This window comes from Phascolarctos cinereus, unplaced genomic scaffold (genome assembly GCF_003287225.1).
Source record: "Phascolarctos cinereus isolate Bilbo 61053 unplaced genomic scaffold, phaCin_HiC Scaffold_2;HRSCAF=192, whole genome shotgun sequence".
Lineage (NCBI taxonomy): Eukaryota > Metazoa > Chordata > Mammalia > Diprotodontia > Phascolarctidae > Phascolarctos > Phascolarctos cinereus.
Genome location: NW_027555625.1, coordinates 328,978,703 through 328,992,280, shown reverse-complemented (window position 1 = coordinate 328,992,280; position 13,578 = coordinate 328,978,703). Strand labels below are relative to the sequence as shown.

Sequence of the window (13,578 nt, the reverse complement as noted above, 5' to 3'; positions counted from 1 at the left end):
GCAACCAATGAGAAGACGAGAGTCTGGGACTTGATAAGGATTGAGACGAAAGGAGGCTGGATGAGTTAGAAAACGATTGACACGGTTAGCAGCCAGCGAGGGCAACCTTTTTCCTTATCAGAGGGTGTCCAAAGGCGTCCCTGACTTGCCTCAGCCTCTGGCCCTTATTTAGATAAAGTCGGTTTAGTGGGATATATGACCCGAACGCGCATGCAAAAGCCAGCCTTTTAGGGCCTCCCACCTGCGTCTGCTAATGCCAATTTCCAGGGGCCCACTAGGCCCAGGGTTAGCTGCTTGAATCCGATGTACAGTTCACTTCCAGCCGTTTTCTTTCGGCGCTTTTCCTGGGACTGGAGAACACCATTGTTACGTATCAAACAGTCCCACGCAAGAATAAATATATCAACAGTATGCCTGGTATTGCTGGGGGCAAACCCAGGAAAAAAAGGGGGAAAAAAAGGAAGCCCATTTAACTCCTCTGGAAACCATTATTTTTTCTAATCAAATGACAATATACTAAGCCTATAAATGCTTAAGCTTCAGCAATCAAATTGCAAATGCTGGTAGGTTTGCACTTCCTAATTAGATGAATACGCAATGGAGATTTTTGTGCCTTTCAAAACCCCAAACCAGGTACAGAGAGGGGCGATTGTGGAGACATACACCCCCTTCACGTACAGGAGCAGACTAGAGAGAGATGCGGAATAAGCAGAAAACTGCTGCTTCTATGCAGAAACAAAAGGAATGTCAATCATTATAGCTTAGGGGTACAAGATTACCTCACACTAAATTGTGAGACAGAGAATTTATTCCTGTAAAACTAAAAACTTGTTTCTCTGCCTCTTAAGGCTAGTGCCTTTCTTGGGTCATTAGGCACGCCCCCATTGCTCAGGTCTGGTGCCGATTCGAAATAAAAAGGGAAAAGCTGAACAGATTTTAATTTTCTTTATTAGAGTAAACTGTTACATTATAACTTATCCAATATATTTATATATGCATATTGCATCTATAATTATCCTTCCACAACAGACACGGGAGTGGTTGCTGAGAGAACAGTTCCTATTTAGCAATACAAGGAAACTGCTCTCGTGGACTTATGGAGGCAATACTGGCTTTAGAGACTGGATGGGCCCAAATCAAGTAAAATAAAATAAAAGTCACTGGCTAGGAGCACCCTATTTACTGCCCTTAAGTGGAGGCATAAGAAAGAACATATGTTGCATGACCACCACCTTTATCAGTAACACCAACCCTCTTCTCCAAGCTTTCTTCCTAAGGTCACCATACATCTCTCAGGGCAGATTTCCTATTTGTTGGAAATGTTCTCTACTTCCTCCATTTTAAAGATAAAACCAAATATGAGCCAGTAATGAGCATCAATTTTGCTGCACCTATATACACCCCCCTTTAGCACAGCAACATAAAAAACTCCTCTATTCATAGAAAAGCTTCCTTTTGGCATAGTTTTCAAAAGTACTCCTAATATCAGAAATCAAAACTGAAGTCTAGTATCTGGTTTGGAGTAACAATGGTTACTTTTTGAGAACAATCATCATTGGCCCCCCCCCAAATCCTTACCACCTAACAAATTAACAGCTGAAAATTCTTTCAATCTATGATCTAACCAACAATACCAAACAAGCATGTTTATCTTTGTTTTGCTGTTCAGGCTCCCAGCTTCCTTTCCTGAACCCAAATTCTAATTCTATAAAAATCAAAACTTTCCTAAGACAGTTCCTAATACTTTCTGTCGAGTCAAGATCTATATTAACTTTCCCACAATGTGTTGGAAGTTAAGGGGAAGCCTGACTTTAAACACCGTTTCCCCCTCAAAAATCAAAGTAGTGCACACTGAAAGAGAAAACATGCACAACGAAGGTAAAGAAGCTTAGTCAAAAGCAGAAGAGATTAACATGTAGCTTTAATGCAACACCACTGAGTAGCTTGACAAATGGAAAATAGCACTTTTTCTGTGAATGGGAGAAACTGAGGAGCACATGTGTTGGAGGACAGGAACTTGCACATTAATGAACCAGACAACTGGAGTGTAAAATAACTAAACATTGTTGCCTCTTGTTGAGCTGCTGGTCATCCACGACAAAGCTGTCAGACACTGAAGTGGGAGGCCTCACCTTACACTAGGGAAGGAGAGAGTGAACCAGGAAGAGCCCCTGTTCGTAAAAACACTTGTGTTAGGCAATATACGGAGTCTATGGGACAAGTCCTGAAAATAGCCTGATCATGTAGGGTGCATGAAAATGCCTATTTTGAAGAATCAAGAAAATGCAGGGTCAGCTTAAGTTTCCATAGCCCAGGCAGAAGAAAATCACCAAAACTCAACGAGAAGCACATAATATGTTCTGAAGGTACAGTTGGAAGCGCAATGGTCCCATACTTTTGCTTCAAGTAGATACCTGTAAACATGCTTTCAGGCCCTTACTAAACAAAGGTTTATTTGTACTGGACTTCATTGCTACATTATGGCCACTTTGACCTAGCAAGATAACATGAAAGGAGATAGCACTGAACAGGCAGAAAAAATATTCTCTACTCCTCCACCTGTTGCCTCTCAACCTTTAAAGAAAGGTGCCAGTCATGGAGTAGTCTACAAAATAAACTGACACCACAATTCCTTTTTGAGAATTCTAGTTATCACCTCATGCTGTTCCCAATAAGAACACTGTGGAGTGTTTACATATTCAGTGCAAGGACAGTGAATCAGTTTGTTTCAAGCTATTCTAAACAAATAGAGCTAAAATATCAACATCCAGCTCCCAATAAATTTCGGTAGAGTGTGACGTCATTACAAAGCACTAACTCTTTGAAGCAAATGCTCAGACAACCCCCACCTGCATTTTAATTTCCCCACCTCCCCCAAGACCTAAAACCAGCAACACACTATGCCACTTAGCAATCTTTTTGTTTGAATTGGAATCCCCTACATTCAGTGTACTTTAAGGATGCAATTATTAAATGAAGGGCAAATAAAGATTTGAAAAATTTCAACAGTTATGTATGCCAGGTAAGCTCATGCTACAAGCCCCACACAACTCCATTGTTAAGCCCAACATTTTGAACAACTGCATTCAGTTTGAATCAAATCTGAATCCGCTTGTCTGTTCTGACCACTATAATCTCTAAAGACATAAATGGAATAATGAAGGACTATGCTCTATGCTGTATTTGGACACTGAAGACATTTGGGTCTTTTTTTTTTAAAACCCTATATATATATATGTATATGACCACTCAAGTTTAACACTGTGCTGAGCATATAATCATTTCCAGCAATGGAGGGCAAGCTGCACTCTGAAGAAACTGCATAGCAGCAGGGAAAAGCCTGGGATGGGGAAAACAATATCAACAGAGTGGAAGGAGAAATTGTTAAGTCCCCACACATACACACTTGCACACCCCCTGACAGCCCCAATGAGTAGTGCTCAAAGTCTAGAGAAATCACATAAGGTTAGAGCCCAGACAACCAGCCTGGGAAGCCTGAATGCCTAAGTACCAATGGTAAGTCTCCCCACCTATTTATTCTCAGTGCTAACTATGGAATACTGGGAACTTAGCAGTAACCAAAGGCAACACAACACACACATATTGTGGCCTAATCATGCTCCTTCCAATAGAGTGGAAAAAGAAGGGCCTTTTTTGTAGCTCTGTTTTTAATACAGCTTAATCAAACAGTATCTATTAGGGTCTGGAATTCTCCCCCAATCTCAAATCTCCAGAAGAGGTAGGAGTGGGAGAGAGTAATCAATGTTATCCACACAAATGACTTCACTTTAAACATGATTATCAATTTTAAGGGACATAGACACTTCAATGTTTTGGAATATCGAAGTTTATAAAAAAAAAAACAAACCTATGTTATAAAAACTGCAATTCATCACCTAGCATTTTCTAAACTTCGCTGTTATTTTTCCATGGATAGATTAATACATTAAATTAAGCCAAGGTTCTTGAAGATTGGCAATACTCTAACATTCTATTTTTTAAAAGTGTTTTAAAACCAAAAAAAACACAAAAAAACAAAAACCAAAAAAACCCCAACAGGTTAGTTGCTTCATGTTACATCCATAATCCATAGCCCATACATTAATTGCTTTCTTTCTACAGGAATGGTGTTCTTTTTATCACAATTGCAATTATTAATTACTGCTAGATGCTCAAATTTTCATTGGATAGTATTTGACTGGAATCTGTTGATAGTGAAGTCTTGAGGTTTTTCTGGGTTTCAACATATAAGGTGTGTCCCAGGTCCTCTCCTAGGATCACATCGAGGGTAGGGGAAAAAGGGAATCACAGATCAAGTTCTTAAATTCTTTCAATCTCTTCGTGGCTTTCTGTTTCTGGGTGATCTGTTCAAAACTTCATCTTCCTGTTGGTTGAAAAGAATTTCATTAAGAAATCCATCATATCATCAACAAACACTTACTGAAATGCTTGTTAGAGTGCTTATATGGCTAAGACATAGGTGCTACCCTTGAGGGTCATACAATCTAGTTAAGACGGGCCATATAACAAACTGAATACAAGACACACTTTCCTCAAAAGTCTAACTTTAACAAAAGCTAAAAGGTGAGTGATTGTGATCTGAAAGACTTCTGTCAACCACCAGTTTTTATGATGAATACTCGTATGTATTTATGGGTGCTTACATTGGGACTAATACTAGTAGTAGTCCACTGGGTCCATGCTTGAACAAAACCTTTCCAGATTCCTAGATCCTATGCCAGATTGCACTCTCCATCATATAGCATTTTGGTGGACATCTGGGACCAATGAAGTATAAAATGAAAAAGGCAATACAAGGGCTTCACATGCCAAATGCCAGACAATGAAAAACTAGAAGTTTAAGGAAAAAAAAACACTAATCAGTGAGGGTTTCATGGAAAAGATGAGAGTTCAGCTGGGCTTTGACATAAGGGTAGGATTTGGACAAGTTCAAGGAGAGGCATTAGCTATAAACAAAGGTATAAAAGCAGGAGTGCTTATGGGACACCCAGGACAATGAAACATCTGTAGGACTGGATTTATCTGTGTTAGGCAGTAGTGAAAGACTGTAGTGATGATGACATCGGCCAGAATTTCAGACTAAGGAGTTTAGATGGAAAGGCATGAAATTTTTAATTTTGCATTAGGGCAACTCTTTAAAATGTTAAGAAAACTGAAGAATTTATCTTTCATACCATTTATTGTGGAAAACTGATTTTGGTATTTGTACTGTAGCTGCACAATCTCAAAACAAATAAAACGTGATTCCTTCCATGACCAGCCTAGTATATGTATAATCTGCAGAATTCAAGTCTCTAAGTGCAACTTATGATACAACTGTAATTGTTTTAATATGAATTTAAAGAAATGAAAACTCTTGTTACACCTCCAAACTGGCCTTTCCTTACCTCTGCTTTAGGTTTTCTATCTTCATCCTCTTGACTAACAGTACCTGCATCCTCTTCAGCATCACTTTTTTGCTTCTCTTCTATGAGAGAAGTTAAAGAAATTAAGAAAACCTTCTAAATAAAACAAATCAGTAAACATTACACCAGTGCTTTGCTATAAGACTCTGCCCTGTGCCAGGTGTTTGGAAGGATATAAAAAGTTAAAATTTCACACAGTCCCTGCCTCCATGGAGCATACAGCTTGAGAGGGTTGAGATAAAACAAATACAATGACATTACACGGCAAAAGCATTAGAGAGATGTAGAATAAAGGGAGGTGGGGTGAAGAGATGTCAGGAACGTTGGCATTTGAGTTTTAAGACTCAAAGGACAAACATTCAACAGGGAGGGAGAACATAAACAAAGTCATGGAGGTGAGCAATAAGACAAGGACAAAAAGGGAGAGTGGTAACCAGATTGTAAAAGACCAGAAATGCTATCTGGTAGACAACAGGAAACCACAGAAGACTTTTGAGCAGGAGGGAGATTTATTCATAAAGAAAATTAATCTAGCAGGCAGACTTCAGAAAAACTTAGAAAGACTTGTATGGACTGATGCTGAGTGAAGTGAGCGGAACCAGGAGAACATTGTACACAGTAACAGCCACGTTGTGAGACAACAACTTTGACAGACTTAACCCTTCTCAGCAATGCAAAGATCTAAGACATCTCCGAAAGTCTCATGAGGAAAATGCTATCCACATCCAAAGAAAGAACTATGGAGTTTAAATGCAGATCAAAGTATACATTTGCTTTTCTTCCCTTCCATTTTGTTTTGTTTCCTCTTTCTTACGGTTCCTCCTATTGGTTCTAATTCTTCTTGAAAATATGTTTAATAGGAATGATGTGTACGGCCTATATCAGATTGCGTCTTGGGGAGGGAGAGAAAAATTTAAAAGTCAAAAGCTTATGGAAGTGATTGTTGATAAATCAAAATAAAGGGAAATTAATCTAGCAGCAATTTCAAGGGCAGAAAAGAAAGCCTAAGAAGTTTACTACTGTAGTTCAGGCAGGGAATAATGAGAGCCTGTATTAAAGGGGTTACATCTGGAATAGAGGGTACAGCGGAGAGCTATTATGGAAGTATAATTGATAGAACTGGATGAGTAAGATAAAAAAGTCAAAAGTTTGATGCCATAAGAAATGATTCCAAAAACACCTGAGAAGACTTACAGGAATGGATACAAAATGAAATGAGCAGAACCAGGAGAACACTGTACACAGTAGCAGCAATTTTGTACAATTATGAAGTATGGATAATGACAACTATTCTGATCAAGTACAATGATCCACAACAATCCCAAAGGACTTGAGAAATGAACTCCAGTGTAGACTGAAGCATACTTTACACTTTCTCTGTGTGTGTGTGTGTGTGTGTATGTGTGTGTGTTTTCTTTTGCAGCATGGCCAATATGGAAATGTTTGCATGACCACACACATATAATCAATATATTGCTTGCCTTTTCAAGGAGAAGAGAGGGGTGGGAAAGAGAATTTGGGAATCAAATTCTATAAAAATGAGTATCAAAATAACAATAAAAATATTTTTAAAATTTTAAAGGCTTGATTAATGCCACAGACTAATAGCAAAAGCAGGAATAGGTTTAGAGGGAAAGAGTAAGTTTGGTTTTAGACATGCTGAAGGGAAATCATAGGGAGTTATGAGCAAAAACTTTCGGCAAAATCAAATCATTTGGCATTTATCAGCCTTTGAATCCTGAGTTTAAATAGATACTACTCAGCACTACAGATCTGAAATACTTAATGAGTCCTCACCAATTTTCTCTTCAGTTTCTTCTTCTTCATCTCTCTTCTCCTTTTCCTCCTCTTTCTCCTCCTCCTCCTCTTCCTTCACATCTGGTTGAGGAGCATCAGTCTTCTTATACTCTGCAGCACTGGGCTGTTTCTGAAACAATAAAATCCTCACAAAATTGGCTGAGGGTTTACACATTTCCAGTGCATTACTAGGACAAAACAATTTAAATTAGAAAGGTACTTCTGAATTGGTGAGCCAGACTATAGAGCCCTTTTGGCTTTGTTATTTCTTGTAAGTTTTTCAGGAGAACCCTGCTTTTATCTTTTAAGTAAGTCACCAAAGCTAATGTCTTTCCAAATAAATTTCTCCAAAGAAACCCATACCTTTCCAGAACAGCAGAAGAGGATCACAAGGAACAATGGCAAGGCCACAGTAAGGATATAGACCACCCAAAGCCATGGACGTTCCTCAGCTGCTTCAAGCATCTGCCCCATGACACCAGGCTGAAATACAAGTAGAGGGCATTCGATTAAAATTTTTGCTACAATCATACTCTACAACCTAGCTAATATGGTTTTCACTAGTTTTTCCCCCTTCTTGGGATTAACTGTCCTCACCTCTATCTCAAAGCATTCCTTAGGTCTTTCAAGACTCAGCTCAAGCACCACCTTCTATTAAAGCCTTTTCTGATCCCCCACTGCCTGTGCCAGCCATCCTTCCCCAAACCACCGTGTACATTTCCTTTATTTTTTTAAAACATTTTTTGTTTCTCAAAATAATCTGAGGGCAGGGCTTTATATCCTAGGCACTAAGCATATTGCACAGCACATAGGTTCTTAACATGTGCTTGTTGATTGAGAAGTTCACCCAGTTCTCCTGCTCTAATTTTACAATGTCTACACTCTTTAAAAGTCTCTATTAAAAGAAGCCAGTGTGCAACTGAAGCTTCTGACTTTTCAAAGTGTAATTCACAAAGATGGGACAATCAAAAAGCAATTATTACATCAGTTTGGTTAATGAAAGGTCTAAAATTGAGCCTTAAGTCCTAGAAGATCCAGTTCAATTTGCTTTCATTTCCCTTCTCTTTTGGAATCTGCACTTTTGTGCACAGGACAGTGAGGCTCAAATTTTCTAGTCCCTTTGAATAATTTGGTGAGTGAACCAGACAACCTTTCATGAATTCTTGTGTTTCCTCAGAAGCACATTCACCAACCTCTGCAGCCCCATCAGCAGCTTTCTTCAGACCCCAGCCATCATTGGCCCAATCATCTGCAACTCCTCGGTCTGCACAAATAATAAAGTTGTCGAAAAAGATGTCTGATGTCATAGACCACAGCTCCAGACCCACAGCACTGAAAGGAGTCATTTTAAATGGCTCTAGATCTTCAAAGAAATCTGGATTTGGAATCTTCCTGGGTTTCCAGATTCCCTATAAAGAAAATAGCAAGGAAATAAACGAAAGCAAGATCTTCTCTTTATTCTCATTATAAAAATAACCAAGGCACATGTATATAACTGCAAACCATCTCTCATCATGAAAACAAAAATTTTAAATATTTCTAAAAAAGAAGCAAATGAATTTATAAAGAATTTCTGGAGAGAAATTGCATTTAAGATCACTAGAACAGAAACCATTAGGTTAGGAGATAATGGATTTCAGTCTATTTTTTTCTTCTACCCAGATTCAAATCACTTGAAACATATCTTAGAATAAGTTAAAAAACAGAAAAATTTAACATTCAACACCTACATAATTGTCCATCTCTCAAACGGAAATACCTACATTCTGTAGTTTGAATGATAAAACGTCATACCATAAGTCTATGCCCCAAAGTAGAAGTCAAGGTATTACTCTTAATTTCAGATCCTATCCATTACATCAGAATATCCCTTAAAAGCTGCTCAAAAGCTATACATCTCTTTAATCTATTATCTGATAATATTAAGTTCAGTTGTTTTAACAGAAGTTAATTTTTAAATAATTTAAAGCAACTTCATACATAGCCTCATCTGATCCTCAGCTGACCCTATGATGTATGCTGGGGTAGCACCTCCCTAATTTTTAAGTACAAAAGAAAAACAAAGACTAGGGGGTCATATCACTTGTCCATGAATACATGACTAGCTAGAACAAGAGCCCAGATCTCCAGATTCCTTGCCCAGAGCTTAGCTACAGGACCGAGGCACCACTGCCACCTGGTGGTAGCATTTCTAAACCAGAGGTTCTGGTTTCAAAGGGGGAAAAAGGGACAAATCCGTAAACTGTAAATTATAAAGAGACATCATTTACAGTCTCCATTATCTAAGCTGATAACAATTAGAACCACTCAACTATCTCTGCATTAACATAAAATTTTGTTTCAATTTGAACTTCTAATACTTTCAGAATCAATGAAAGACATCAGGCAGCCACCTTCTCAACAAAATGACCATGCTCAAAGTCCCCAAAGAGTCAAGAGATCAAACCAACATCAGACACGAACCTGGTAGTTAGGATTGTCAATCATAGGTGCTTTCCATTTGCCTTTGTAATTGGGATTGTCAATGGTAGGTCTTTGCCAGACACCACAACCAGGGGCTGACTCACATTTTGGGTTCGCAATTTGGGGAGCTTCCCACTCTCCATCCATATCTTCATCCCTAGAGATAAAATTTTAGGATTTTAAATATATTTCGCTACATACAGAATATTCATTCATTGCTTTTCCCTAAGATACTGTTTAAAAATAACCCAGCTTCATAGTGCTGCGTTATTTCAATAGTTTAAAAATATTCTGCTGATGACAGGTCCTTAATCCCAGTTTTTGGTTAAAGAATTCTTTAACCAAAAAAAAAGAAGGATGGGGTGGGAGACAGGGAGAGAGGTTTAGACCTACCAGTCCTCTGGCTTTTCTGCATCTGGATCAGATACATATTCAGGCTCATCATCCAACCAGCCTTCAGGTTTTGTAGCATCCTCATCTGGAATCTTAGCAGGAGCAGACTCATCCCTTAAGAGCCAGGGGGAAACACATAATAAGGTTACTTAATAATGATTATATCGCCATGCTTTACCAAACCTACTGGTACTATTTATGTAAGGTTTGTAAAGCATTTTCTTCACAACCCCCTAAATAAGGCAGTAGAAGTATTATTATCTTCATTTTAAAGATGAGGAAGCTGACCAAGACACTGAGAGGTTAAGTGACTGGCCCACAATTAAGTTACTGAGGCAGGATTTGAATCCAGCTTTCTTGATTCTAAACTCAGCATTCCCTCCAGGACACCAAGCAGCTTTTTATAGTTCTACTCAAGGTCATGGAAAGAATATGACAGGGAGAGAACCAGGTGTTCTGTGTAAGCTATTCTGCCCTGGCCCCTTCCTGGCTTACTCAAAGCACTCCTACTCAAATTTTCTTAAGAATGCTTTATCCTGATACTCCCCCCCAGTACATTTGTATTATACTTATTTGTGTACAGAGACACCACCTTAGTTTTTAGGCCTTCACCTCATCTTGTTTGGTCTATTTCAATAGTATCCTTGCTGGTCTCCCTGATTCAAATCTCTTCTTAATCCAATCCTTCACACAGCTCCCAAAGCAACTTTCCCACAGTATGCATCTGACCATGTCACTAACTCAAAAATTCCACTGACACCCTATGGCTTCTGTTTGGCCTTTTAAAGCCCTTCACCATCTGGCCCAAATTTATCTTTTCACTCTCACTATATGTATTACCCTGCTTATTACAAACTAACCAAACTGCCTTTCTGTCTGTCCTTCATACACTACTCCCCCACGCCTACAAAGTTCTCTGTCCTCATAGAATACCTAACTTCCTTCAGGATTTAATTCAAGCACTACCTTTACCTGGAACCTTTCCTGATCCTGTCAAATTCAAGTACTCTGCTCATTCCTCAGCAGCCTTGTATTTATATGAACTATATTTAATGTGTGTACACATGTTGGCACACAGAAATCACTTGTAAGTGGCTATAACTTGATTATCATATTGCCCTTCTCCTTAATGTATCTTCTTTTAGAGAATAAATCCTTTTTTGCATTTTTGTATATCCTGAGGCACCTAGAAGAGTACCCTGAACATCACAAATTAATATTTGTTAAATGACCCAAAAGACTGAGTATATAAATGTGTGTGTATACACACACACACATATATACACCCACATTCTTTATAAAGTTAATCAGAACAGATTAAAAAAAAACTTTACTGCTGTAATCTAGCTTTATTTAGTTTTTCTAAAATAATTCCAAAGCCAGTAAGATAGAAATCATTTGGCCACTTACCAAAAATTAGAAACTTAAAAAAAAAGTAATTAAATCAATACTAAAAGCAGGTGGTTTACAATTGTTCCTGTATTGTTTTACACTTGAATTATTTAATATAAACATGAACCAGCCCTGGTACAGCAGAAAAAATGTTTTATATTAAGAGACTTGGGGTCTATTCCTACTTTGCTACTGAACCAAGCTAAGTGACCTTCAACAACTTTGTCTTTCTGGGAGCCAGTTTCCCAATGTGCAAAATGGAGATGTCTAAGAGTTCTTAAAGATAAATTCCAACCACAGAATATTTTTTTTTAAAAGCCAAATTTCATAACAACAGCTCCCATTCTATATTCAAGTATTTACTATAATTAAGACTGATTACCCTAGTAGTAAAAAAGCTCTTCAAGTCACTCAGCCCTAACTCACCAGTCATCTGGTTTGACAGCATCAGGATCTGGTATCTTGGGCCTCTCATCCCAGTCCTCAGGCTTCTGGTCATTTGGGTCCTCAATTTCCCGGGGAGGATTCACAGGAGGAGTCATATCATTCAGCAGGTTTCCACTATTCACAACTGTTTGATCAACTAATATTTCAAAGCTATTATCTGGATTCAAGACTATGAAAAAAAATTACAGAAAAATATTACAGAGCAAGAAGAATTTTGCCTAACACTGTTCCACACACTGCCCAAAATATAATAGTACTTATTGCTACTAGTTCCCTACTAATACAGAAGAGCTTTATCACCCAAGCATTTATTAAACATTTATATTCTGTGCAAGACCCGATCAAAAGACCATTCATTCACAAGTGTTTACCCAAAGTAAGATCTAAAGGGACAATGGAGGATGGCTTATATTCTACCTCACTCACACCATTGACATAGCACAAACTGTTATTCCTCATGAGAACAAAGAACTTTTAAGTCAATTTCGCTCTAGAGGGGAAAGGTATCTAAGTTTTGACTGCCATCACTCATCTTCTTAATTTTAAATTAAGTAATGAAAAAAATAATCAGTTTCAAAACAATGAGAAAATTATATACTCTACACATGCATATTTCCATCCCTTAAATAACCCCATTCAATTTACCATAACATCATTTGGGCAACAAAGAAAACAAAAACTAAGAGAAACAAGGTAAGTCTAAAGACTTAAGATCAATTAAGAATTAAGATGGGGAAGCTAGGTGGCAAAGTGGATAGAGTGCCAGGTTAGAGTTGGGAAGAGTCATCTTCCTGAGTTCAAATCAGGCCTCAGATACTTGCTAGCTGAGTGACTGTAGGCAAATCACTTAACCCTGTCTGCCTCAGCTCTTTGTCTGTAAAATGAGATGGAGAAGGAAATGGCAAATCCCTCCAGTATCTTTGGAAGAAAACCCCAAATGGGGTTACAAAAGAGTCGTACATGATTGAAAAAGACTACTGAACAACAACAAAGGAATTAAGAGAGGTCATCCAGTGCTCTCTTTGCTAGATATATTCCTCTGTAAAACATTTGCTTTGGGACAAGAATTTTGCTCTTAAAATATTCAAACATATCTTATCTGAACTTGCCATTTTGAACTTTCAGTGCTAAAAAACGACAACTGTTCACGACCAAACAGGAGACAGAGAACATTATGAAATGCAAAATGGGTAATTTTGATTACATTAAATGGAAAAGTTTTTGCACAAAGCCAATGCAACCAAGATCACGAAGGAAGTAAAAAACTGGGAATTTTTACAACCAGTGTCTCCAATAAGGTTCTCATTTCTAAAATATATAGAGAATTAAGTCAAATTTACAAGAATACAAGTCATTCCCTAACTGATAAATGGTCAAAGGATATGAACGGGCAGTTCTCAGATGAAGAAATTTAAGCCATCTATAGTCATGCTCTAAATCACTATTGATTAGAGAAATGCAAATCAAAACAACTCTGAGATACCACATCACACCTATCAGATTGGCTAACATAACAAAACCAGAAAATGATAAATGTTGGAGAAGATGTGGGAAAATTGGAACATTAATACATTGTTGGTGGAGTTATGAATTGATTCAACCATTCTGAAGAACAATTTGGAACTTATGCCCACAGGGCTATAAAAATGTGCATACCCTT

General features: G+C 38.0%; 1 protein-coding gene across 2 annotated transcripts in view; it reads right to left on the bottom strand.

Annotated features, from left to right (window-relative positions):
- Positions 1-930: 930 nt before the first annotated feature.
- The window catches only part of CANX (calnexin), a 31,906-nt gene continuing 19,258 nt past the window's right edge, over positions 931-13,578 (bottom strand). For both annotated transcript variants that reach the window (XM_020998829.2, XM_078150277.1), the window contains exons 8-15: positions 11,898-12,087; positions 10,080-10,193; positions 9,687-9,843; positions 8,417-8,632; positions 7,587-7,706; positions 7,224-7,353; positions 5,409-5,488; positions 931-4,384 (exon numbers count right to left, since the gene is read on the bottom strand). In XM_020998829.2, the coding sequence (XP_020854488.1) occupies positions 4,331-4,384; positions 5,409-5,488; positions 7,224-7,353; positions 7,587-7,706; positions 8,417-8,632; positions 9,687-9,843; positions 10,080-10,193; positions 11,898-12,087 (1,061 nt within the window). In that variant the 3' untranslated portion in view covers positions 931-4,330. The remainder of the gene's footprint in view (positions 4,385-5,408; positions 5,489-7,223; positions 7,354-7,586; positions 7,707-8,416; positions 8,633-9,686; positions 9,844-10,079; positions 10,194-11,897; positions 12,088-13,578) is intronic.